Raw genomic sequence first — 26,234 nt, 5'->3', positions numbered from 1 at the left:
ATAATACGTCATCTATGAAGCGAAGCCAGAGCCTTATATTAGTGCTCTGGCTCCCCCCATAGATGACGTCTTTCTCCCACTTGCCTAGATACAGGCATGCGTAGGTGGGGGCACAGCAAGTTCCCATTGCCGTGCCCCTCACCTGTTGGTAAAATTTACCAGCAAAGGTAAAGAAATTATGTTCTAGAACAAAGCTAAGTAGTTTGCTTACAAATTTTGTGTGTTTAGAGAATTTTTGCCCTCTTTGTTCCAAAAAATATTCAGATGCTTCAATACCACCATGATGGGGTATTGAAGAATACAGGGATTCTACGTCTATTGCTACCAAGATCCACCATGTATGTATTTTGAGGAAAGCTGGATCTTGGTAGACGTATCCCTGTATTCTTCAATACCCCATCATGGTGGTATTGAGGCATGTGAATATTTTTTGGAACAAAGAGGGCAAAATTTCTACAGCAATGCACTACTTGGAGCTAGCTGAACACATCAGGTGAGCCAATAACTTGAGGCGTATATTTTCAGCCACCAATCAACAGCTCCCGAGCCTACCTAGGTATTTTTTTTAAAAAAAAGGATACCAAGAGAACAAAACAAATAAGATAATTGAAGAAAATTGTAAAGTTGTTTAAAATAAAATTCTATCTGATTCATTTGGGTTTCATGTCCCTTTAATTCTGTAAATAAATAGCTAGCTGAAACTGCCATCCACTGAAAGCTCTTTTATATTTATATATATATATATATATATATATATATATATATATATATATATATATATATATATATATATATATATATATATATATATATATATAATGTTTAAAAACATGCTCAGGTACTTTGGGCACATTTTTTCTAAAATTTAAAGTAGTGAAGGGGTTAAAATCCATTAAGAATCCTCTACAAAAGTAAGGCATATCTGTCAGATTCTGAATTTGGGCCGACCACCAGTACTTTTTATATATTTTTTTTTTTGTTATATAAAAGTGTTTTTTTTGTTTGTTTGTTTTTTATTTACTCTAAGCTTTAATTTCCTCATATAATTGTTTAGAGCTTGTAAAACAAAAGCACTTGTAGCAGCAATGGGTACTGCCTATGTAACAAACAATATCCTGGGGAGTATGTTCATTTTAATTATATATTCTCCGCCCATCTATGGAAACAATTGGCAGAAAGGACTCAATATTTTGAAATATATTTCCCTAATTAAGTTTGTACAAATTTTGTTTTTCTGGGGTCAAACATATCCCTAAATCTGTTTTATTAAACAATTGAAATTGGCATTTTGGGCTATTGAATAGTTTCTTGTTTGCTTTTCAAAATTAAAGGAACATGAAACCCAATTTTGTTTTTTTCATGATTCAGAAAGAGCATGCAATTGTAAATAACTTTCCAATTTACTTCTATTAACTAATTTGCTTAATTATATCCTTTTGCTGAATCGCATATCTAGATAGGCTCAGTAGCTGTTGATTGGTGGGTGCACATAGATGCTTCCTATGATTGGCTCTCCCATGTGCATTGCTATTTCTTAAACAAAGAATATCTAAAGAATGAAGCAAATTAGGTAATAGAAGTAAATTGGAATCCTATTTAAAATGGTATTCTCTATCTGAATCACAAAAGAAAAAAATTGGGTTTAGTGTCCCTTTAACCCCTTAACCCCTTAACGACCAACGACGTATGGGGTACATCCTGCAAAAAAATGCAGTTAATGACCAAGGACGTACCCCGTACGTCGTTGGTCTTTGAAAGCAGTGGAAGCGATCCTGATCACTTCCAACTGCTTTCATGTTATAGCAGTGATGCCTCGATATTGACTGCTATAACATTTTTTAGCCCACCGATGAAGAGAGAGCCACCCTGTGGCCCTCTCTGCATCGGCCATCAATGGCCATGTTCGTTGGTGGGTGGGAGCTGATCCAGGGAGGCGGGTGGGCGGCCATCGGTGGGGAAGGGGGCGAGATTGAGTGCGCGCGGGTGCGCGCGTGCACGTGAGCGGGTGCGCGCGTGCACATGAGTGGGTGCGCGGGCGGGTGGGAACCCTACACTATGGAACAAATGTTAAGTGGTACACGGTGGGAGAGAGGGTGGGAACATTACAAATTAACTTGAAATTTAGCGATCTGGGAGGGTGGGAGGTTGGGGGTTGAGGGGGGGCAGCTACACTACAGAAAATAGAATTTTTAAAATAATAAAATATAATAAAAAACATATTTGATTTCAAACTGGGTACTGGCAGACAGCTGCCAGTACCCAATATGGGGGGGATCAGGGAGGTTGGGGGCTAAGGGGGGATCCTACAGAGCAGAATTATCATTTTTTATTTTTTTTTTAAATCCCAAAAAAACTCTTATTTTAGTACTGGCAGACTTACTGCCAGTACTTAAGATGGCGGGGACAATTGTGGGGTGGGGGAGGGAAGAGAGCTGTTTGGGAGGGATCAGGGGGTGTGATGTGTCATGTGGGAGGTTGATACCTACACTAAAGCTAAAATTAACCCTGCAAGCTCCCTACAAGCTCCCTAATTAACCCCTTCAATGCTGGGCATTATACACGTGTGGTGCGCAACGGCATTTAGCTGCCTTCTAATTACCAAAAAGCAAAGCCAAAGCCATATATGTCTGCTATTTCTGAACAAAGGGGATCCCAGAGAAGCTTTTACAACCATTTATGCCATAATTGCACAAGCTGTTTGTAAATAATTTCAGTGAGAAACCTAAAATTGTGAAAAATGTAACGCTTTATTTTTATTTGTTAGCATTTGGCGGTGAAATGGTGGCATGAAATATACCAAAATGGGCCTAGATCAATACTTTGGGTTGTCTACTACATTATACTAAAGCTAAAATTAACCCTAAAAGCTCCCTACAAGCTTCCTAATTAACCCCTTCAATGCTGGGCATAATACATGTGTGGTGCGCAGTGGCATTTTGCGGCCTTCTAAATACCAAAAAGCAATGCCAAAGCCATATATGTCTGCAATTTCTGAACAAAGGGGATCCCAGAGAAGCATTTACAACCATTTGTGCCATAATTGCACAAGTTGTTTGTAAATAATTTCAGTGAGAAACCTAAAGTTTGTGAAACAATTTGTGAAAAAGTGAACAATTTTTTTTATTTGATCGCATTTGGTAGTGAAATGGTGGCATGAAATATACCAAAATGGGCCTAGATCAATACTTTGGGATGTCTTCTAAAAAAAAATATATGCATGTCAAGGGATATTCAGGGATTCCTGAAAGATATCAGTGTCCCAATGTAACTAGTGCTAATTTTGAAAAAAAAGTGGTTTGGAAATAGCAAAGTGCTACTTGTATTTATGGCCCTATAACTTGCAAAAAAAGCAAAGCACATGTAAACATTGGGTATTTCTAAACTCAGGACAAAATTTAGAAACTATTTAGCATGGGTGTTTTTTGGTGGTTGTAGATGTGTAACAGATTTTGGGGGTCAAAGTTAGAAAAAGTGTGTTTTTTTCCATTTTTTCCTCATATTTTATAAAATTTTTTATAGTAAATTATAAGATATGATGAAAATAATGGTATCTTTAGAAAGTCCATTTAGTGGCGAGAAAAACAGTATATAATATGTGTGGGTACAGTAAATGAGTAAGAGGAAAATTACAGCTAAACACAAACGCTGCAGAAATGTAAAAATAGCCTTGGTCCCAAACGGACAGAAAATGGAAAAGTGCTGTGGTCCTTAAGGGGTTAATGACCCAGGACGTGCAGGGTACGTCCTCAAAAAAAAAAAAGCAGTTAACGCCTGAGGACGTACCCTGCACGTCCTCGGTGTGGAAAGCAGCTGGAAGCGATCCTGCTCGCTTCCAGCTGCTTTCCGGTTATTGCAGTGATGCCTCGATATGGAGGCATCCTGCAATAACCTTACATGGCCATCCGATGCAGAGAGAGCCACTCTGTGGCCCTCTCTGCACTGGACATCGATGGCCGGTATCGTTGGTGGGTGGGAGCCGACTTGGGAGGCGGGTAGGCGTCCATCGGTGTGACGTCAAGGGGGGTGGGATCAGGGGCGGGACCGTCGGGGGGCGCGCACGGAGGGTGGCGGGTGGGCGCGTGCAAGGGGCGAGGTTGGGAGCTAAGGGGGGATAGTACACAGCAGCATATGTAAATATGCTTTTTAAAAAAACGCCAAAAAAAAACAAATATAGCTTTTATTTTAGTACTGGCAGACTTTCTGCCAGTACTTAAGATGGCGGGGACAATTGTGGGGTGGGGGAGGGAAGAGAGCTGTTTGGGTGGGATCAGGGGGTCTGATGTTTCAGGTGGTAGGCTGAGCTCTACACTAAATCTAATATTAACCCTGCAAGCTCCCTACAAGCTACCTAATTAACCCCTTCACTGCTAGCCATAATACACGTGTGATGCGCAGCGGCATTTAGCGGCCTTCAAAATACCAAAAAGCAACGCCAAAGCCATATATGTCTGCTATTTCTGAACAAAGGGGATCCCAGAGAAGAATTTACAACCATTTGTGCCATAACCGCACAAGCTGTTTGTAAATAATTTCAGTGAGAAACCTAAAATTGTGAAAAATTTAACGTTTTTTTTTAATTTGATCGCATTTGGCGGTGAAATGGTGGCATGAAATATACCAAAATGGGCCTAGATCAATACTTTGGATTGTCTACTAAAAAAAATATATATATATGTCAATGGATATTCAGAGATTCCTGAAAGATATCAGTGTTCTAATGTAACTAGCGCTAATTTTGAAAAAAAAATGGTTTGGAAATAGCAAAGTGCTACTTGTATTTATGGCCCTATAACTTGCAAAAAAAGCAAAGAACATGTAAACATTGGGTATTTCTAAACTCAGGACAAAATTTAGAAACTATTTAGCATGGGTGTTTTTTGGTGGTTGTAGATATGTAACAGATTTTGGGGGTCAAAGTTAGAAAAAGTGGGGGGGTTTTCAATTTTTCCTCATATTTTATAAAAAAATTTTTTATAGTAAATTATAAGAAATGATGAAAATAATGGTATCTTTAGAAAGTCCATTTAATGGCGAGAAAAACTGTATATAATATGTGTGGGTACAGTAAATGAGTATGAGGAAAATTACAGCTAAACACAAACACCGCAAAAATGTAAAAATAGCCTTGGTCCCAAACGGACAGAAAATGGAAAAGTGCTGTGGTCATTAAGGGGTTAAACTTTCACAATTCAGATAAAGTACTCAACTCTCAATGGAGTTCTGATCACATGTGGAGGCAAGAAGGTGGTTTGCAGTTAAAACTGAGAAAGGTACTAAACATACTGTACTTTTCTGGAGACACCAGTTACTGGAATGGTGTCTTGCAAGCCATATTATCAGAACAACACAGTAAATTAAGTAATGACTGCAATGACTCTGGATTGAAGACCATGAGAAGTCTGATTGTTACAAAAGAAGAATCTAAAATTATGTACAAAGGACACTGTATGAGTAATTGCTTTTGTTTTAATAGTATCCGTCTTCTGGGATATTAAGTAAAAAGACACTGTATTCACTACACTATACTTACTGAGGGCATTTTATATGTGCTTCTTTTATGCATGTATATTAGGGACATATACATTTGCTTTGTATTTTTGTTTTTCGATTTTATAAAATTATTTGAGGTGCATACAGTAATTAATGGTTTTGTCCTTCTTTAGCTCTGTTTTTGAGGGCTACTTTATGACTTTTTATTTCTGTTTTTGTTTATTGTCGGTTATGTGAAAGCAAACTTATTGAGGGCTTTAAAACCTTTAAAGAGAGTTTTTTTTTGTTTTTTTATTCCAAAAATATGTAATAAAGAAATAAGACTATAATTAGGCAAATTAAAGTGTTTATCATACTTCGGAAAAGTAAGCATCAAACATTGACCAAGAAAATTTTTGATGATCACCTAAAGCTTTAAAGAATTGTAACTGGAAGCCTCTGTTAGATTTAGAATTAGGTTTCAAATTTTAAATAATTATCTGTTAATAATTATGAACTTTTATTTAAAGGGACACTAAACCCAATTTTTTTTCTTTTATTGATTCAGATAGAGCATGCAATTTTAAGCAACTTTCTCATTTACTCCTATTATCAATTATTCTTCATTCTCTTTCTATCTTTATTTGAAAACGCAGGAATCTAAGCTTTTCTAAGGAATCAAAACCGTGCATTTTAAATTTACATAGACTAACACGATGACATATGTATTGCATTGCAAAATACTTTTAGTAAGAATTACCAATGGTTTTGTGGTGACTTTTACTGTGCATGTGATGCTCAAAACATAAGGAGATAGGCCTAATGCACAGAAGACTGGAGTGAATTATTAGTGGGTCATATGTATGTTTCATATTTACTTTTATGTGTCTTTAAGGCATATCTGCTTTATTTTATATACATGCTGAGAGTTCTTTTATCTTACAGTTAAATCAAATGACTATTTTTTATTTTATTTTAGAATTTGGATCTGAAGATATTGATATACTTCCAAATGGTCTAGCTTTCATAAGTTCTGTAAGTACTCGCCAAGAATGATTAAAGCAACACTGAGGGAGCAAAATAGTTAAAATTCTGGATTATCATAACTTTTGTATCTTCATTTGTGAGCTGTAGATATAAGCAATACTAGTTAATGACTTTATTATTATCAGTAGTGATGGGGAGTTATAATACAGTTAAAAAATCAACTTACAAGATCAAAGTAAAGTGTGAACTCTTAACTGATGGGGCTGGTGCTTTTTGTATTCACCATGCAGATGACAGTAAAAACAATAGCTAAAGGGTAACTACTTACAGATCATTTAGAGGTTGTTTCCACTGAGGTGATAAAGTTTGGAAACTGGTGGTAACAGAAACATTCTCCATAGACTTTAATGGAGATAAAAAATTTTTTTTATCAGTTTCCAAACTTTACCACCTCAATAGAAATGAGCCCGTACTCTGGTAAGCTTAAGACATTTTGAAGTTAAATATATTTTGAGATAGAAATGTTAACAAAATATTTTGTAGTCTGCTTTTTACAAATATGCTACATAATTTTCAAGTGATTTAGCATATTTCTAACATGTACCTTTTTATAAAAAAAAGCACAAAATAGTTCAATTTTGAAGAAAATAACAGTAAAAACGTATTCAAGTAATTCCTAGAATGAAAAACTAAGAGGACGCGCTGTTAAGAAAAAGTGGTGTGTAATGAAAATCCCTGTAGTGTATAATATGATGTATTGTCTGTGAAAAAGTGTATCAGGGCAAAGGTGTATATGATTAGAAAGTGAGTAGGATTTGTTATAGAAGAACAAGTGTGTAACCTTGTTGCAATCAGTGGCGGTTAAAACGAATGTAGTACAATAAGAACATAAACAAATAGATTGTTACATAAAAAGAATAAAACATAAGCAAAGAAATATAAAAAGTTGAGTCATATATATATATGTAATAAAAAAGTCCAAATCCTGAAAAAATATGTGATATAATGTTCAAAGGTAAAAAGTCCACTTCAAAGTAAAGGATATAGTGAGATGACCTCCACAATAGAATCCGGGTCAAGGTCAGGTATAAATAGTAACCTGTTAAACACCTTTGTATATGCCTGAGGAAACGGTCCTTTACGGACTGAGAAACGCGTAGCAAATAAATACTTGTTTTTATACAGACCCGGTTTCTGTGCTTTTCAATATACTGCTGTATGCAGTGTTTTTATTCAGCTAGATTTCAAACAGTTTATTCCTTACACTGACATTGTCAGTTTGTTTGGGAACAAGTCCGATCGTGTGAGCAGCTATCTTGGGAAAAACAACACAGCCGCTTGAACTTCTCCCGTGGCGATCCAGCTCACTGCACGATACACAGCTGATTTCATCCACCCACCCACAGGTCTCCCGGGTGAGACCCCCAGCGTACTGACTGCTGGTCCTGAATGTCAGCCTGCCTGCACGCACCTAGTTGATTCTAGGTGCCACTCCACTTGTGAGTAGTTTTCTTGCAACTTATTGTTTGATATTTGTCCTAAACCGATTCACACTATGTTGGCGCCCCTTGTTTTTTCATCCCAACAGTAAAAACGGACTAACGACGAATAAAGGTTCCTTTAAGGGACGTCATCCAAGATGGCGTCCCTCGAATTCCGATTGGCTGATAGGATTCTATCAGCCAATCGGAATTAAGGTAGGAAAATTCTGATTGGCTGATGGAATCAGCCAATAAGATTCAAGTTCAATCCGATTGGCTGATCCAATCAGCCAATCAGATTGAGCTCGCATTCTATTGGCTGTTCCGATCAGCCAATAGAATGCGAGCTCAATCTGATTGGCTGATTGGATCAGCCAATCGGATTGAACTTGAATCTTATTGGCTGATTCCATCAGCCAATCAGAATTTTCCTACCTTAATTCCGATTGGCTGATAGAATCCTATCAGCCAATCGGAATTCGAGGGACGCCATCTTGGATGACGTCCCTTAAAGGAACCTTCATTCGTCGTTAGTCCGTCGGTGAAGAAGGATGGCTCCACGTCGGCTGGAAGATGATGGCTCCGGAAGAAAGAAGATTGAAGATGCTGCTTCATAGAAGACTTCATCCCGATGATGGACTTCTTCAGCCGCCGCTTGGATCCAGACTTCAGCCCGATGATGGATTTCTTCAGCCACCGCTTGGATCCAGACTTCAGCCCGAGGATGGATGTCACTCTTCAGCCCCCCGCTTGGGCTTAGATCAAGACTTCGGACCCTCTTCTGGACCCATTGGTGAACCTGGCATGGTGAAGACAAGGTAGGGAGATCTTCAGGGGCTTAGTGTTAGGTTTATTTAAGGGGGGTTTGGGTTAGATTAGGGGTATGTGGGTGGTGGGTTGTAATGTTGGGGGGGGGGTATTGTATGTTTTTTTTTTTACAGGCAAAAGAGCTGAATTCTTTGGGGCATGCCCCGCAAAGGGCCCTTTTCAGGGCTGGTAAGGTAAAAGAGCTTTTCTATTTTAATTTTAGAATAGGGTAGGGCAATTTTTTATTTTGGGGGTCTTTGTTATTTTATTAGGGGGCTTAGAGTAGGTGTAATTAGTTTAAAATTGTTGTAATATTTTTCTAATGTTGGTAAATATTTTTTTATTTTTTGTAACTTAGTTCTTTTTTTATTTTTTGTACTTTAGTTCGTTTATTTCATTGTATTTATTTGTAGGTATTGTATTTAATTAATTTATTGATAGTGTAGTGTTAGGTTTAATTGTAGGTAATTGTAGGTAGTTTATTTAATTAATTTATTGATAGTGTAGTGTTAGGTTTAATTGTAACTTAGGTTAGGATTTATTTTACAGGTAATTTTGTAATTATTTTAACTTTTAGCTATTAAATAGTTATTAACTATTTAATAGCTATTGTACCTGTTTAAAATAATTACAAAGTTGCCTGTAAAATAAATATTAATCCTAAAATAGCTACAATATAATTATAATTTATATTGTAGCTATATTAGGGTTTATTTTACAGGTAAGTATTTAGCTTTAAATAGGAATAAGTTATTTAATAAGAGTTAATTTATTTCGTTAGATTTAAATTATATTTAATTTAGGGGGGTGTTAGTGTTAGGGTTAGACTTAGCTTTAGGGGTTAATCCATTTATTATAGTAGCGGCGAGATCCGATCGGCAGATTAGGGGTTAATAAGTGTAGGTAGCTGGCGGCGATGTTGTGGGGGGCAGATTAGGGGTTAATAAATATAATATAGGGGTCGGCGGTGTTAGGGGCAGCAGATTAGGGGTACATAACTATAATGTATGTTACGGCAGTATACGGAGCGGCAGATTAGGGGTTAATAATAATATGCAGGGGTCAGCGATAGCGAGGGCGGCAGATTAGGGGTTAATAAGTGTAAGGTTAGGGGTGTTTAGACTCGGGGTACATGTTAGAGTGTTAGGTGCAGACGTAGGAAGTGTTTCCCCATAGTAAACAATGGGGCTGCGTTAGGAGCTGAACACTGTTTTTTTGCAGGTGTTAGGTTTTTTTTTTAAGCTCAAACAGCCCCATTGTTTTCTATGGGGGAAGCTGGCCGCGTCCGTAAGCAACGCTGGTATTTAGAGTTGCAGTGGCGGTAAATATGCTCTACGCTCCTTTTTTGGAGCCTAACGCAGCCCTTCTGTGAACTCTAAATACCAGCGGTATTTAAAAGGTGCGGGGGAAATAAAGCACGCGTAGCTAACGCACCCCTTTGGCCGCAGAACTCTAAATCTAGCCGAAAAGAAGCATATTGTATTATATTATTGTTTGTGTTCTCTTTTAGTTAATACTTGTGAGAAAAAAAGTAAGATCTAATTTTTTAAATGTCTGATTGCACACCGGAAAACATTATCTTAAAGGGACAGTCTAGTTCAAAACAAACTTTCATTATTCAGATAGGGTTGTCATTTTAAACAATTTTCCAATTTACTTCTATCACCAATTTTGCTTTTTTCACTTGGTGTTCTTAGTTGAAAGCTAAATCTAGTAAATTCATATGCTAATTTCTAAGCCCTTGAAGGCCGCCTCTTAGTGCAGGGCATTTTGACAGTTTTTCACCACTAGAGGGTGTTAGTTCATGTGCTTCATATAGATAACACTGTGCTCATGCACGTGGAGTTCATAGGAGTCCGCAGTGGTTGGCTAAAATGCAAGTCTGTCAAAAGAACTGAAATAAGGGCCAGTTTGCAGAGGCTTAGATACAAGATATTCACAGAGGTAAAAAGTGTTTTAATATAACTGTTGGTTATGCAAAACTAGGTAATGGGTAAAAAAGGGATTATCTAGCTTTTAAAACAATATATATTCTGGTGTAGACTGTCCCTTTAAATAGTGCATATGAAAAGAATATACATGTTTTGATAATGGAAGCCTATTGGAATGTTTTTTTCAATTGCGTGCTTTATCTAAAGCATGAAAGTTTAATTCTGACTCAAGTGTCCCTTTAATTCTTGTTTTAAAAACAGTGGGAATAGGTTAGTGTAAAACTAGTCTTGGCACTTTAAAAATATGTCCCTTAAAAATTGCTAGGGCCGTGCAAAAAGGTGTACTGTATGCTGGGAATAAAATTGTTAGCTTAAGTGTACTTGATATAGTAAATTCATTGTTGTGGCATTGCCCAGGACAATCCAGAACAATCCAATCTAAAAAAATGAGGGGTAAGCTAAGTGTGAACCCTAAGTTATTAGTAGATTTGATCTTATATAGAATGCAAATACAGAGAATATAGGAGATATAACAATTTAGATGTTTTTGATATAAAGCCAATGTTGGTTAAAAAGACACATCCAGTTATCAAAGGGATGTCTTTCTATAAATAAAATAATGCTACATCTAAAAAATGGTGTGTAAAAAAACAAACAAAAAACTTTATGGAAAACAAAGAAGGGAACAGGAGCGCAAACTCGATTCAAGTGAGCTTATTAAACATACACATAAAGCCAATGACAGTTATGCACTTACAAGAAGAAGATAATAAAACAGCATATGGACGTATACATGCAGATGAACAGGAACCAAGATCATCAACCGCATTAATTCACCATGATCTCACAGGGTGGCATCCTGACCCCAATGACTATGGTCTGTTTCAAGTGTATTTGAAAGGACTAAAAATGTCAGATATACCAAGCTAATTAACCTCAACGCGTTTCCCCCATTTTGGGAATGGGCTTTCTCAAGAGACGAAGAATTATAGTGTTCTGTGCCTCGTAACAAGACTACTATAGAACATGTGTATATATACAGTATATATATATATATATATATATATATATATATATATATATATGTATATGTATATGTATGTGTATGTGTGTATATGTATGTGTATATATATATATGTATGTATATGTATATATATGTATGTATGTGTGTGTATATATATGTATATGTATATATATATATATATATATATATATATATATATATATATGTATGTATATATATATGTATATATATATATATATATATATATGTGTGTGTGTATGTGTAACACTTGCATATATAATACATTTCTATGCTGCACTTAAGCTCTTCTTATGAAGACGGCGCTCCTACTTTGCACTTTGGGCTTTCTCAAGAGGACAGGTGCAGTATCCTAGAAAGAATCTTAAAGTGTAACAAATTGAAATAAAACACTTTTGTAAAACATGTTTTATGTACCACAAAATTTGCTCTGAAACACCTAGAAACTACCTTAAAATAGATGCATCCGAGTCCAATACTATTAAAACTATCCAAAAGAAATGTGTCACACAATATTCATCACTAAAAAGGCAAATAGTTGTACATCCCAAGTTCGCCTTTGGACCACAAGTTCATGTAACCATAAACTTTTCTTTTGTAAATATAAGGCATAGGGACAAGTACGTTCTCGGTAAGTAGGATTCTTCCAACAGCCATGCCATTCAAATCACTGATCAACTACTCAACTTTTTGAGCGATTGTGTATCTTTCCAGCTTCTTTGCAGTAACTCCTTACTTCCCGTTCACGTGACCGCTCAAAGTAGTTAGCTGATCAGGTGCACACCTGGCTTGTAAATGCCTTCAGTCTTGGCAGTAGCAATCTCTTTTGAGCTTAAAGGAATTGTTCATGAATAAAACTCTCATTTTAGAAGTTTAAACCACTTAACATCAACGCTTTTCGCCCTTCTCCTGTGACTTTATCAAGATGTGCATATAGCATGGCTGCATCCCCTTTTTATATTTGGGCTTTTTATTCCTAATTGGTTGTCCTAATTTGTTTATGTTCCTTAATTTAAAGAGGTATTTTTCACTTTCTCTCTTTAGTCCCTAATAATTTCTTGGGAGTTCCTAAAAGTCCCTGAGATAAGAACTTTTTATAGGCATCTTTAAAAATATTTACAGGAACCTTTTATATAAAATGAAGTTTAAATGAACTGAAAGTAATCGAAATTAAAATAGTTATAAGAAAGGACCCACTTCAATTTCAGAATTTAGAGCTTGGGGTTGTAGGGTTTTCAATTTATAGCGAACACAGTACATAAATGGTGTAACCCCTTTCCTTAAGCAATCAGAATATTACACATAATTTCCTCCTACTTCTAACATCCGGAGAGCAAATCCACTCCAATAAAATTAAGTAAATAGAGATTTACATTCAAACTGTGATTTTGCATATGTTGTATCACATAGTCTGATATTATAAGGGTTTGTTTCTCACCTCGGATAAGGTCCACATGACCCACTCTGGCTCACGATTCCCTCTTAAGGTAGTCTTGTCTGGTCTTAAAGGGACACTAAACCCATTTCCAAGTGATTGCGAGGAGTACAAGTTTGTACAAAGTCTGTGTGATACATTTTAAAGAAATGTAAAATGAAGTTACAGTTTTAAAAGTACAAACAACCAAGCACTTCACCCAACATCATAGGTCAGTTGACGCGTTTTAGCCCAAACGCCTTATGGCTGTGTGCTACTTTTGAAGAAATGTGAAATAAAGTTAAGAGTTTAAATATACAAACTTGTACTTCTTGCAATCACTTGGAAATATGTTTTCAATTTATAGGCCAATTCAGCTTCCCTGTATAATATTTTTTCTTCAAAGCTTCCACCCCTCCAATTAGGATTTAGTTTACAGACACCCCAGCATTTAAAATCACTTTTATTATTATGCACCTCCCTAAAGTGTCTAGCGCAATCCTTTCAACTGGCTACATAGGTGGTGCAATTTGAACATATAGCTTGTCTAAGGTCTTGTAAGAGAGTTTCATAATCCAATTTATCCTAACAGTAAGGCCATGAAATGTGCTGTGGTTTATTTAGGCTGTATGTCATCTAGAAGCATTTTTACTTGATATATTGCAGTGATTGCTTTAAGCAGTCAATAACTCATTATTCCTACATTGTAACAAAATATTTAAAAGGATATGATATTGAAAATTAAAATTGTATTTGAACTTATTTAAATTTTAGATTTTTGTTTTTAAATTCCATTTATTAGCAAATACATGTCAAGTAATGTTGAGTGTCTGCAGTATACAAGAAACATTTAAAGGGATATGGAACCCAAAAATGTTCTTTTGTGATTCAGACACAGCATACACTTTAAAAAAAAAAGTTTACAATTTTCTTCATTCCCATGATATTCTTTGTTGAGGAATAAGGTAGGTGTCTGGAGCACTACATGGCAGGAAATAGTGCTGCCATCTAGTGCTCATGCAAACTGATAGCATTCTTGCAAAGCTGCTGCCATATAGTGCTCCAGAAATGAGCAGGCTCCTAAACTTCCGCCCCATGAGAACAAAGAAAAATTGATAATAGAAGAAAATTAGAAAATTGTTCAAAAGTGCACACTGTATCTAAATAATAAGATTTTTTTGGGGGTTTACTATCCCTTTAATGTATGTGTTTTTTAATTTAAATGACTTAGCATTGAAAATTTAGAAAATACTTGTAAATATGCTTTTGATTTATAAAGTAGCAAGCAGGGATGGAACTACCGGGGGTGCAGTGGTCGCAACTGTGAGTTTCAGCAAAAAAAAAAAAATGCTGCCATCAGGGGGTAAAAGCTGTGACTCCAGTCAGGGGCCCTGGACTAGGAGAGGCCCGGACCCATGACAGTGCCAGAATGCCATTAATCTGGTGTGTTTAGGCTCTTTCTATGCTAAATGGCTGGAAACTACATATTCCAGAATGCCATGCAGCAAATACCAACAAATCAGAGGTGGATGGCGGAGCTCCCACCCAGAACTGTGCATTGCACAAGAGTGAGTAGGGAGGAGGAAGCAGCAGGAGAGTACTAGCTAAGGTTTCCATGTTAACAGTATGGGCTAGGATGAGACAGTAGCAGGTGCTGCCTTCCCTTTCAAGCATGGCAAGTCTGGGGCAAGGCTCCCTCCTCTGGCTTCAGAGTGTCACTGTTAGTGACTGAAGGCAGATACTAGATATATTAGCTAAACCCTATGGTCATTTGTTAGGGCAGGCTGAGGCTAGAGCCATGTTCTAGCACCTATTGTGAGACATGGATCAGAGAGGAGGTTATTATTCTGCAGCTGTGAGACTCTGTGGGACTTTTAAGCTGATCTATTCACTTACTGACCCCAATGATACTCATAATGCTTGAAAGAAACTGTCTCACTCACACAAAGTTTCTTGGTGACTTTAATCAGTTGCAGTATTAACTGTTAAACTGCTGGTTAAAGTCATAAAGATATGTAATATATATGCAACAATTTTTTTTTATTAATGTATATCATACAAATACATTCAATTAAAAAAACAAGTGAGAACAAGCAGATGAGGTGATTGGATCTCTACTTGTAAATATCTGAATAAGCTCTGTGAAGAGATTAACTCATGTTTTACCTCAGAAAATACATTATAGTGTTCTTTATAAAACCACTTTCCTGCCTCATTATAAAATAGTATTTCTGAGGTTTGTATTAACTAAACACAAAATAACATTGCCATAAACTACAATATTATATGTATTTAATAATACAATCATTTAAGTCCGTGATTCTCAACAGCCGGGCCACAACAGCCCTAATGGTGGGCCGTGACCCGACGCTCACTCTGACAGGCCCACCACTCTACAAATCTCTAAAATTCTGGACGGGCCTGTCAGAGCACCAGTGTGCATGTCCGCTTGTGCATTGTCATTGTGTAGTGGCGAGGAGCGTGACACAGCTTGAGAAGAACCAGATTGGCTCACAGGTTAGTAAGCCCACTGACACCAATGATGTAACATAATTAGGGTGGCCACTGACACCAATGAATGTCTTTTATTATAATTAACCCACTGACACCAAAGCATTATGTTATAATTAACCCAGAACACCAATATATATATATATATATATATATGTGGATCCCACTGACACCAATGAATTATTATATAATTATGAATAATTATGAATAATTAATTGGTGTCAGCGGGATATTGGGATATATATTTATTTTTGTATATATATATTTATCGGTGTTAGTGGGTTCATTATATATATATATATATATATATATATATATATATATTTTATATATATATATAAGGCAATGATTAGGCTGATAAATTATTTTATTAAAAACTGTCACTCCTATTGATAATGATCACCTATACATTTAGTGCTTTCTGCTTTGGGAAATTATATTCAGTTTAACTTCAAGCTTTGCACAGTGACCGCTTTGCTTTAATTTATCTGCTACGGACTCAGGCAGTGACTTTAATTGTAGGTGCACTAAATTCCTGATGTTAAACCAGGTCCCTGCAACTATACATAAACCCTGTATCTGAAATCATTGTACTAGTAAACAAAATCAATTTAGTTCAGTCAGATGACTATAACTTGCTAAATAACTAACACATCTAATTTCCCAGATTGTTATAGATTAACTATGCCCCTGTATACTCCCATATATGCCCCTATATACTTCCCTCCACTCACAAAATGTATGTGTTTGTGGGTTTGATGTAAAAGAGGTTGTGCATTACATTGGCATTATGGGCAATTGTGTGCTTAAAGGGACATGAAACCCACATTTTTCTTTCATGATTTAGAAAAAGCATAAGATTTAAAAAAAACTTTCCAATTTACTTCTATTATCTAATTTGCTTCCTTTTCTTCATATCCTTTGTTGGGATGCATATCTAAATAGGCTCAGTAGTTGCTGATTCTGAATCCTGAAAGAAAAATGTTGGGTTTCACGTACCATTAATGTCATGAGGGATCATGAACCCCCCCAGACAACTATGAGAGACAAAATGTGGAAACAAATCCAGACAATCACATTGTCTGATTTGGAAAGAATTGATTTACATATTATGGTGGAAAATAAGTATTTGGTCACCTACAAACAAGCAAGATTTCTGTCTCTCACAGACCTGTATCATCTTCTTTAAATGGCTCTTCTGTCCTCCACTCATTACCTGTATTAATGGCACCTGTTTGAACTTGTTATCAGTATAAAAGACACCTGTCCACAACCTCAAACAGTCACACTCCAAACTCCACTATGGTGAAGACCAAAGAGCTGTCGAAGGACACCAGAAACAAAATTGTAGACCTGCACCAGGCTGGGAAGACTGAATCTGCAATAGACAAGCAGCTTGGTGTGAAGAAATCAACTGTGGGAGCAATAATTTAGAAAATGGAAGATATACAAGACCACTGATAATCTCCCTCGATCTGGGGCTCCACGCAAGATCTCACCCCGTGGGGTCAAAATGATCACAAGAACGGTGAGCAAACATCCCAGAACCACACAGGGGGACCTAGTGAATGACCTGCAGAGAGCTGGGACCAACATAACAAAGGCTACCATCAGTAACACACTACGCCACCAGGGATCTCAGATCCTGCAGTGCCAGACATGTCCCCCTGCTTAAGCAAGTACATGTCCGGGCCCTTCTGAAGTATGCTAGAGAGCATTTGGATGGTCCAGAAGCGGATTGGGATTGGGAGAATGTCATATGGTCAGATGAAACCAAAGTAGAACTGTTTGGTAGAAACACAACTCGTCGTGTTTGGAGCAGAGAGAATGCTGAGTTGCAACCAAAGAACACCATACCTACTGTGAAGCATGGGGGTGGCACCATCATGCTTTGGAGCTGTTTCTCTGCAAAGGGAACAGGACGACTGATCTGTGTACATGAAAGAATGAATGGGGCCATGTATCGTGAGATTTTGAGTGCAAACCTCCTTCCATCAGCAAGGGCATTGAAGATGAAACATGGTTGGGTCTTTCAGCATGACAATGATCCCAAACACACCGCAGGGGCAACGGAGTGGCTTCGTAAGAAGCATTTCAAGGTCCTGGAGTGGCCTAGCCAGTCTCCAGATCTCAACACCATAGAAAACCTTTGGAGGGAGTTGAAAGTCCGTGTTGCCCAGCGACAGCCCCAAAACATCACTGCTCTAGAGGAGATCTGTATGCAGGAATGGGCCAACATACCAGCAACAGTGTGTGACAACCTTGTAAAGACTTACAGAAAACGTTTGACCTCTGTCATTGCCAACAAAGGATATATAACAAAATATTGAGATGAACTTTTGATATTGACCAAATACTTATTTTTCACCATAATTTGCAAATAAATTCTTTCCAAATCACACAATGTGATTGTCTGGATTTGTTTCCACATTTTGTCTCTCATAGTTGAGGTATACATATGATGAAAATTACAGGCCTCTCTCATCTTCTTAAGTGGGAGAACTTGCACAATTGGTGACTGACTAAATACTTTTTGCCCCACCGTATACAGTATATATATGACGGATCCCCGGCTACCCCGACTGGGTAGCTCCGCCAAAGGGGTCCTTCCGCTGCCTGGAACAAGCTGCTATGTAGCCCAGGAAAGTGATTCTAGCAGGGGCCCACCTAAATTACTAGACAGACTAGCATTCAGGTGAAATAAGATCTGACTTTATTGGGACAAACACACATCTTTTATACATACAACTCATCTTGATAAGGCATGAGACAATGCAACAGTGCAACAGTTTTCCTGCCGTTACCGCCCCTCCAGACAGGCTGGCGCCGGCCATAGCTGCCATGAACCTACAGATTCCCAGTACCCAGGGGTGGCAGTTTTCGGGGTGATCCCAAGGGAGCGGCGGCACTTCCAGGATGTCATTTTAAAGCTCTCGGTCCCCAGAATCACGATGTGATCTGTGGCTGGTGACCGGAGTTATGCTGGTTTAAACGTTCACCTGGAAGTCCAGGGAGAATAGGGGTTATATGGGGAACCGGAACCACCCTTCAGGCAATCACCCCACCTCTGGCCCACCCTGAGAGGCAGCAAACCCCAGAAGAGCTGAACTCTGGGACAAAGGGCCACTTGAGCGACCTGGGTCAAAGAGAACCGGTAATCCTGGATGATGCGGCCGACCAGTAGTTCCAGGGGCCCAGCCGGCCGAAGGGGAAAGTGGCTGTCAGTGACCAGCTCTTCCAAGATGACATTCAATACACAAAACAACGGGAACAGAAGGTCTGGGGAATCACAGTTGCTCTGAGGAGCCCAAAACCGCCGAGACAAAACAGGGGTGAGGTCATAGGGGGAAAGGAATCAATCCCTGCAGCCCAGTATCCATGACAACTCCCCCCTTCCAGTTCGGCAGACCCGGCTAGATCCACATACGGGTCGGCCTGGGGATGTCCAAGGAATTTATGCCACTTCAGTCCGCCGGGAAAGTCCTTCAGCATTCCCATTGCTTTTTCCCGGTCGGTACTGAATGTCAAAGTTAAATGGCTGCAGGGCTAGGCTCCACCTCAACAGTCTGTTGTCCCCGGAAACTCGGTTGAGCCATACAAGGGGATTATGGTCAGTGAGGACGGTGAAGGGTCTTCCATATAGATAGGGCTGCAACTTCTTCAAAGCCCATACCAGCGCCAGACACTTTTTCTCGACCGCTGCATAGCCTATTTCCCGGGGTAGCAGTTTTCGACTGAGGTAGGCAATGGGGTGGTCCTTTCCTTCCTCGTCTGCCTGGCTTAGTATGGCCTCCAACCCAAACATAGAGGCATCTGTGTGGACAGAGAAGCGTTTGGCTGGGTTAGGAGCAGCCAGTACTGGAGCAGAGATTAAGGCAGACTTAAGACTCTGGAAGGCTTTTTCACACTCGGGGGACCACAGGACCTTTCGATGATGTCGTTTATGGATCAGGTTAGTCAGGGGTTTGGCGAGGATGCTGTAATTGGGGACAAACCTCCGGTAGTAGCCTGCAGTACCCAGAAAGGCAAGGACTCCTCGACTTTGGCCGGTTCGGGTCGCTGCTTACCACAGCCGACTTGGTGGCCCAAGTATTGAACCTCCGAGCGCCCAATGGTAGACTTATCTGGCTTCAAGGTTAGGCCGGCAGCTCGAAGACGATTTAAGATGGTGCCTAGGTGGACCAGATGGTCCTCCCAGGTCTCGCTATAGATGGCGATGTCATCCAGGTATGCACAGGCATAGTCCTGGAGGCCATCTAACAGGCAGTCTACCGTTCTTTGTAAAGTGGCTGGGGCATTCTTCATTCCAAACGGCATGACCTTTAACTGGTATAAGCCGAAGGGAGTGATGAAGGCAGACTTGGGGATGGACTCAGGGTCAAGGGGAATTTGCCAATAACCCTTGCATAGGTCGATGGTGGTCAGGAAGTGGCCCCGGGCGATTCGATCTAACAGGTCATGTACTCTGGGCATGGGATAGGCATCAGTGGTGGTTCTGTCATTGAGTCTACGGTAGTCAACGTAGAACCGGGTAGTTCCGTCCTTCTTAGGTACTAACACTACCGGGGAGGCCCAGGGGCGGTTGGACGGTTCAATGACACCAAGGTCCAACATTCCCCGGAGCTCCTGGTGAATACTTTCCCTGATGGCCTCTGGGACCCTGTAGGCAGCCTGTCGCAGGGGGGTCTGTCCTGGGGTCTCCACCCAGTGGATGGCTGTGGTGGTAAACCCAGGGACAGTAGAGAACATGTCCCTTCTCTGTTCCAGGAGTCGCTGTACCTGCCTTTTCTGTCTGGGCTCTAACCTGTCATCTAGAGATATGTCATCCACCCCCTGGGGGAGTCAGTAGGTCCGGGAAGCTCCAGCATTGGAAGACTTTCCGAGTCCTCCACTGCCAGCACACAGATAGCAGCCACATCTCTGCGTCTTTCTATGTATGCCTTCAACATGTTCACATGAAAGGTCTGACGGATCCTTTCATCTGAACACTTCGCTACAAGGTAGGTGGTGTTATTCAGTTGTTCTACAACTCGGTAGGGTCCTTGCCAAGAGGCCTGTAGCTTGTCTGTTTTGACAGGTTTCAGGGCGAGGACCTTCTGTCCCACTATCAGGGTTCGGTTATGGGTATTGCGATCGTACCATCGCTTCTGTATGTGTTGAGAGCCCTGAAGGTTCTCACGGACCTGGGCAGCCAGGTCCTTCAGCCGGTCCCTGAGCTGGAGTACGTACCCCACGACAGAGTGCTCTTCTCCACCTGTGGCTCCCTCCCAGTGGGCTCATACCAAATCTAGCGGGCCCCTAACCTTTCGACCATACAGTAGTTCAAAGGGGGGAAAGCCTGTGGATTCCTGAGGCACCTCTCGATATGCAAAGAGGAGGTGCGGCAGGAATTTTTCCCAGTCCCTGTGAGTGGCCGAGAACGTCTGAAGCAGTTGCTTTAGGGTCCCGTTAAACCTCTCACACAGCCCATTCGTCTGGGGATGGTAAGGGGCGCGGTGCAGGGGTTTAATCCAGCACAACTTCCAGAGTTGTTGAGTGATTTCCACAGTGAGCTGTGTTCCCTGATCGGAAACCACTTCCCGAGGGAAGCCTACCCTGGTGAATATCCGGAGCATCGCATCTGCTATGGTCTCCGTCTGGATATTGGCCAAGGGGATTGCCTCTGGGTATCGGGTGGCATAGTCTACTACTGTAAGGATGTATTTCTTTTCTGAGGGGCTGGGCCTAGCTAATGGCCCCACGATGTCTACGGCTACTCGGCTAAAGGGTTCATCAATAATGGGCAGGGGATGGAGGGGACTTTCGTATGGTCTCCCGTCTTTCCTACATTCTGGCAAACCTCATAGGATTTACAGTATTCCTTAATATTGGGTGTAATGCCTGGCCAGAAAAAGGTTTGAGTCAAGCGGTGGTGGGTCCTTTGCTTTCCTAAGTGGCCAGCTAAGGGAATGTCATGCCCTATTGTCAGCAGGTTGGACCGAAACTTCTTTGGTACGACCAGCAGGCGTTTGGGCACCAGTCCTTTTCTCCTCTTGGAGATCTGGTACAGGAGCTCGCCCTCCCAATGGAAACGTTTGTCTCCGGGGCCCTGGGCATCAGCACCTACTCGGTCTTGGTAAGGGGCCAGGGTCGGGTCGCTCAAGGTCTCTTTGGCGAAGTCGGAAGGGGTTGCCCAGGAGGGGGTGTTGGCAAGTTCGGGTTTAGTGGGGATGGGCAGTCGGGGTAAGGTAGGAGTCAGGGCAGTATGTCTTACCTGGGTCCCCAGAGTTGGTGAACTGGCTTGGCATCTGGCCTGCTGGCGGGTAGTCACAGGGCAGGTGAGGTCCAGGCTGTAGGAACCCTCAGAACAGCACCTCCCGCTACCCCCACAGCAAGGGTTCACCCAGTGCAGCCAGAGGGGGGAACGAGGTGAGGCTGAATCAAAGAAATGGTGGCCCCATTATCTGTCATTCCTTGAGCCATCTGCCCGTTGACCCAGACATCTTGCCGGTGATGTTGTCGGTTGTCTTGGTCCACTGAGCTGGCATGGTGCAAGACACCCACTTCTTCTCCTGTCCACTCAGCATAGGGGTCGGAACTCGCTGTATGTGCACAATGGGCAGTGGCCTGATAGGTGCAGGCTTGAGGAGTCCCCCACGAAGTTAGTGCAGGGTTCCTTGGCGGCTGGGCTGGGGGGTTTCTTTGTCTGGTTGGGCAGTTCTGTATAACATGTCCGGGGTGTCCACACCCATAACACCCCCGGGAATTGCTGCCTCCGGCCGGGTAGACAAGGGGCAACCGGGTTTGGGGCTGCTGAAAATCTGTTGGGGGTTGAGCTGGGGCTGGAGTAGAACGAGTTGCTGGCCGCAGGTCGGTGGCTGCCTGGCGCCGGGCATCCACATACTGATTGGCCAGGGTGGTGGCTTGATCAGCTGTTCTGGGTCCCTTGTCCTTTACCCAGTCCCTTATCTCCGCTGGAGTGCGGTTGTAGAACTGCTCCAGGAGGATGAGTTGAACAGCTCCGTCTAGGGTGGTGATGTGGCATCCAGTAATGCAGGAGTTCAAGGATCGAGCTAAGTGGTGGGCAAACTCTGTATAAGGCTGCTCCTCTTGTCTTTGTAGCCCCCGGAATCTTAGCCGGTGAGCCTCCGGTGTGAGTCCATACCGGGCAAGAATACGCTCCTTCACCCGGTCATAGTTGTCTTGATCCCCAGAAGGGACAGTGTGGAAAGCCTCCAGGGCCCTACCAGACAGTTTCCCAATAAGGATAGTAACCCTGTCAGCATTAGTGACCCCATGCATCCAGCACTGGGTCTCGAAAAGATGTAGGTAGCGGTCGATAGCCTCGCTCTCATCATCCTGGAATGTTCGGAAAGCCCTGTGAGGTAGTTTCTTGGGCCGGGAAGGGCGTCCAGGGGATCCGGCATGACCCCCCCATAGACTTCTGAAGCTCCAACAAATGTACCTTGGTGGTCAGTCACTATCTGAGTAATGATCTCCTTGGGGGGTTAGGTCCATAAAGAGCCAGTTGCCAATGTATCTGCTGCTGCAGGTCAGACATTGTAGTCCCTTGAGTGGAGGCTGTACTGGGCCATCCCCTGCTTTGGTCGCTGTCTGACCCACCAGCCTGTTTGCTAGCCCGATCGTCCTCCATCAGTTCGGCTATGAACACTGCCTTTGTGTTTCCCTCTAGCCTGCAGCAACATTCTCAATTCTTCCTTCCAGAGTCCATGGTACTGCTCCATCCGGCAAGATCTTCAGTTGGTGGTTTGGACGCTCCAGGTAGACGGAAGCATCCCACCGCTGCCAACCAATGTGACGGATCCCCAGCTACCCTGACTGGTTAGCTCCGCCAAAGGGGTCCTTCCGCTGCCTGGAACAAGCTGCTATGTAGCCCAGGAAAGTGATTCTAGCAGGGGCCCACCTAAATGACTAGACAGACTAGCATTCAGGTGAAATAAGAACTGACTTTATTGGGACAAACACACATCTTTTATACATACAACTCTTTTTGATAAGGCATGAGACAATGCCACAGTTTTACCACCATTCCCGCCCCTCCAGACAGGCTGGCGCTGGCCATAGCAGCCATGATCCTACAGATTCTCAGTACCCAGGGGTGGCGGTTTTCGGGGTGATTCCGGGGGAGCAGCGGCACTTCCAGGGTGTCATTTTAAAGCTCTCAGTCTCCAGAATCTACAGTCCAAAAAGTGATGTGATATGTGGCTGGAGACCGGAATTATGCTGGTTTAAACGTCCACCTGGAAGTCCATGGAGAATAGGGGTTATAGGGGGAACCGGAACCCCCATTTCCCAAGGGAGCTCCCTTCAGGCAATCACCCCACCTCTGGCTCACCCTGAGAGGCAGCAAACCCCAGAAGAGTGGAGCTCTGGGACAAAGGGCCACTGGAGCAACCTGGATCAAAGGGCACCAGTAATCCTGGATGATGCGGTAGTTCCAGGGGCCCGGCCGGCTGAAGGGGAAAGTGGCGGTCAGCGAACAGCTCTTCCAAGATGACATTCAATACACAAAACAACGGGAACAGAAGGTCTGGGGAATCGCAGTTGCTCTGTGGAGCCCAAAACCGCAGAGAGACAACAGGGGTGAGGACATAGGGGGGTAAGGGATCAATCCCTGCAGCCCAGTATCTGTGACAATAAATATATATATATATATATATATATATATATATATATATATATATATATATATATAAAGTATCTCACAAAAGTGATTACACCCCTGACATTTTTGTAAATATTTTATTATATATTTTCATGTGACAACACTGAAGAAATGACACTTTGCTACAATGTAAAGTAGTGAGTGTACAGCCTGTATAAAAGTGTAAATTTGCTGTCCCCTCAAAATAACTCAACACAACCATTAATGTCTAAACCATTGGCAACAAAAGAGAGTACACACCTAAGTGGAAATGTCCAAACTGGGCCCAAAGGGTCAATATTTTGTGTGGCCACTATTATTATCCAGCACTGCCTTAACCCTCTTGGGCATGGAGTTCACCAGAACTTCACAGGTTGCAACTGGAGTCCTCTTCCACTCCTCCATGACAACATCACAGAGCTGGTGAATGTTAGAGACCTTGCGCTCCCCCACCTTCCGTTTGAGGATGCCCCACAGATGCTCAATAGGGTTTAGGTCTGGAGACATGCTTGGCCAGTTCATTACCTTTACCCTCAGCTTCTTTAGCAAGGCAGGGGTCATCTTGGGGGTGTGTTTGGGGTCATTATCATGTTGGAATACTGCCCAGCGGCCCAGTCTCAGAAGTGAGGGGATCATGCTCTGCTTCAGCATGTCACAGTAGATGTTGGCATTCATGGTTCCCTCAATGAACTGTAGCTCCCCAGTGCTGGCAGCACTCATGCAGGGCCAGACCATGACACTCCCACCATTATGCTTGACTGTAGGCAAGACACACTTCTTGTCTTTCTACTCCTCACCTGGTTGCTGCCACACATGCTTGACACCATCTGAACCAAATAAGTTTATCTTGGTCTCATCGGACCACAGGACATAATTCCAGTAATCCATGTCCTTAGTCTGCTTGTCTTCCGCAAACTGTTTGCGGGCTTTCTTGTGCATCATCTTTAGAAGAGGCTTCCTTCTGGGACGACAGCCATGCATACCAATTTGATGCAGTGTGCGGCGTATGGTCTGAGCACTGACAGGCTGACTCCCCACCCCTTCAACCTCTGCAGCAATGCTGGCAGCACTCATACGTATATTTCCCAAAGACAACCTCTGGATATGACGCTGAGCATGTGCACTCAACTTCTTTGGTCGACCATTGTGAGGCCTGTTCTGAGTGGAACCTGTCCTGTGAAACCACTGTGTGGTCTTGCCCATCTAGCAGCTCAGTTTCAGGGTCTTGGCAATCTGTTTATAGCCTAGGCCATCTTTATGTAGAGCAACCATTCTTTTTTTCAGATCCTCAGAGAGTTCTTTGCCATGAGGTGCCATGTTGAACTTCCAGCGACCAGTATGAGAGATTGTGAGAGCAATAACCCCAAATTTAACACATCTGCTCCCCATTCACACCTGAGACCTTGTAATACTAGCAAGTCACATAACACCGGGGAGGAAAATGGCTAATTGGGCCCAATTTGGACATTTCCACTTAGGGGTGTACTCGCTTTTGTTGCCAACGGGTTAGACATTAATGGCTGTGTGTTGAGTTATTTTGAGGGGACAGCTAATTTACACTGGCCGCTGTACACTCACTACTTTACATTGTAGCAAAGTGTCATTTCTTCAGTGTTGTCACATGAAAAGATATAATAAAATATTTACAAAAATGTGAGGGAGATACTTTATATGTATGTGTATGTGTGTATGTATACAGTACAGAGATATATATATGTGTGCACACAGCACACACAATTTTTATTTTTTTTTCTGTGTTAAATGTTGAGATTTTTTTTTTTAAATAAATTCACATTTGGGGGGGGGGGGGGGGCTGCTTGAATTCTTGCACCTGGGCCCTGTTGTTTCTAGTTACGCCTCTGGTAGCAAGTACTTAATCTTTGATTGCTAGTTGTGGTTAGGGTTACCACCTCGGCCATGTTTTCCAGGACACTGAGTTATGCATGCT

At 41.5% G+C, this 26,234-nt stretch overlaps 1 protein-coding gene across 1 annotated transcript in view; it reads left to right on the top strand.

The window, feature by feature from the left end:
• The window catches only part of LOC128660296 (serum paraoxonase/arylesterase 2), a 221,747-nt gene that overhangs the window by 117,889 nt on the left and 77,624 nt on the right, over positions 1 to 26,234 (top strand). Inside the window, exon 3 of the mRNA XM_053714070.1 lies at positions 6,449 to 6,504. Coding sequence (XP_053570045.1) covers positions 6,449 to 6,504 — 56 coding nt within the window. The remainder of the gene's footprint in view (positions 1 to 6,448; positions 6,505 to 26,234) is intronic.

The sequence above is a fragment of the Bombina bombina genome, chromosome 5 (genome assembly GCF_027579735.1).
Source record: "Bombina bombina isolate aBomBom1 chromosome 5, aBomBom1.pri, whole genome shotgun sequence".
Classification (NCBI taxonomy): Eukaryota; Metazoa; Chordata; class Amphibia; order Anura; family Bombinatoridae; genus Bombina; species Bombina bombina.
The sequence above is the reverse complement of the archived record's forward strand: the minus strand, read 5'-3'. Positions and strand labels throughout refer to the sequence as shown.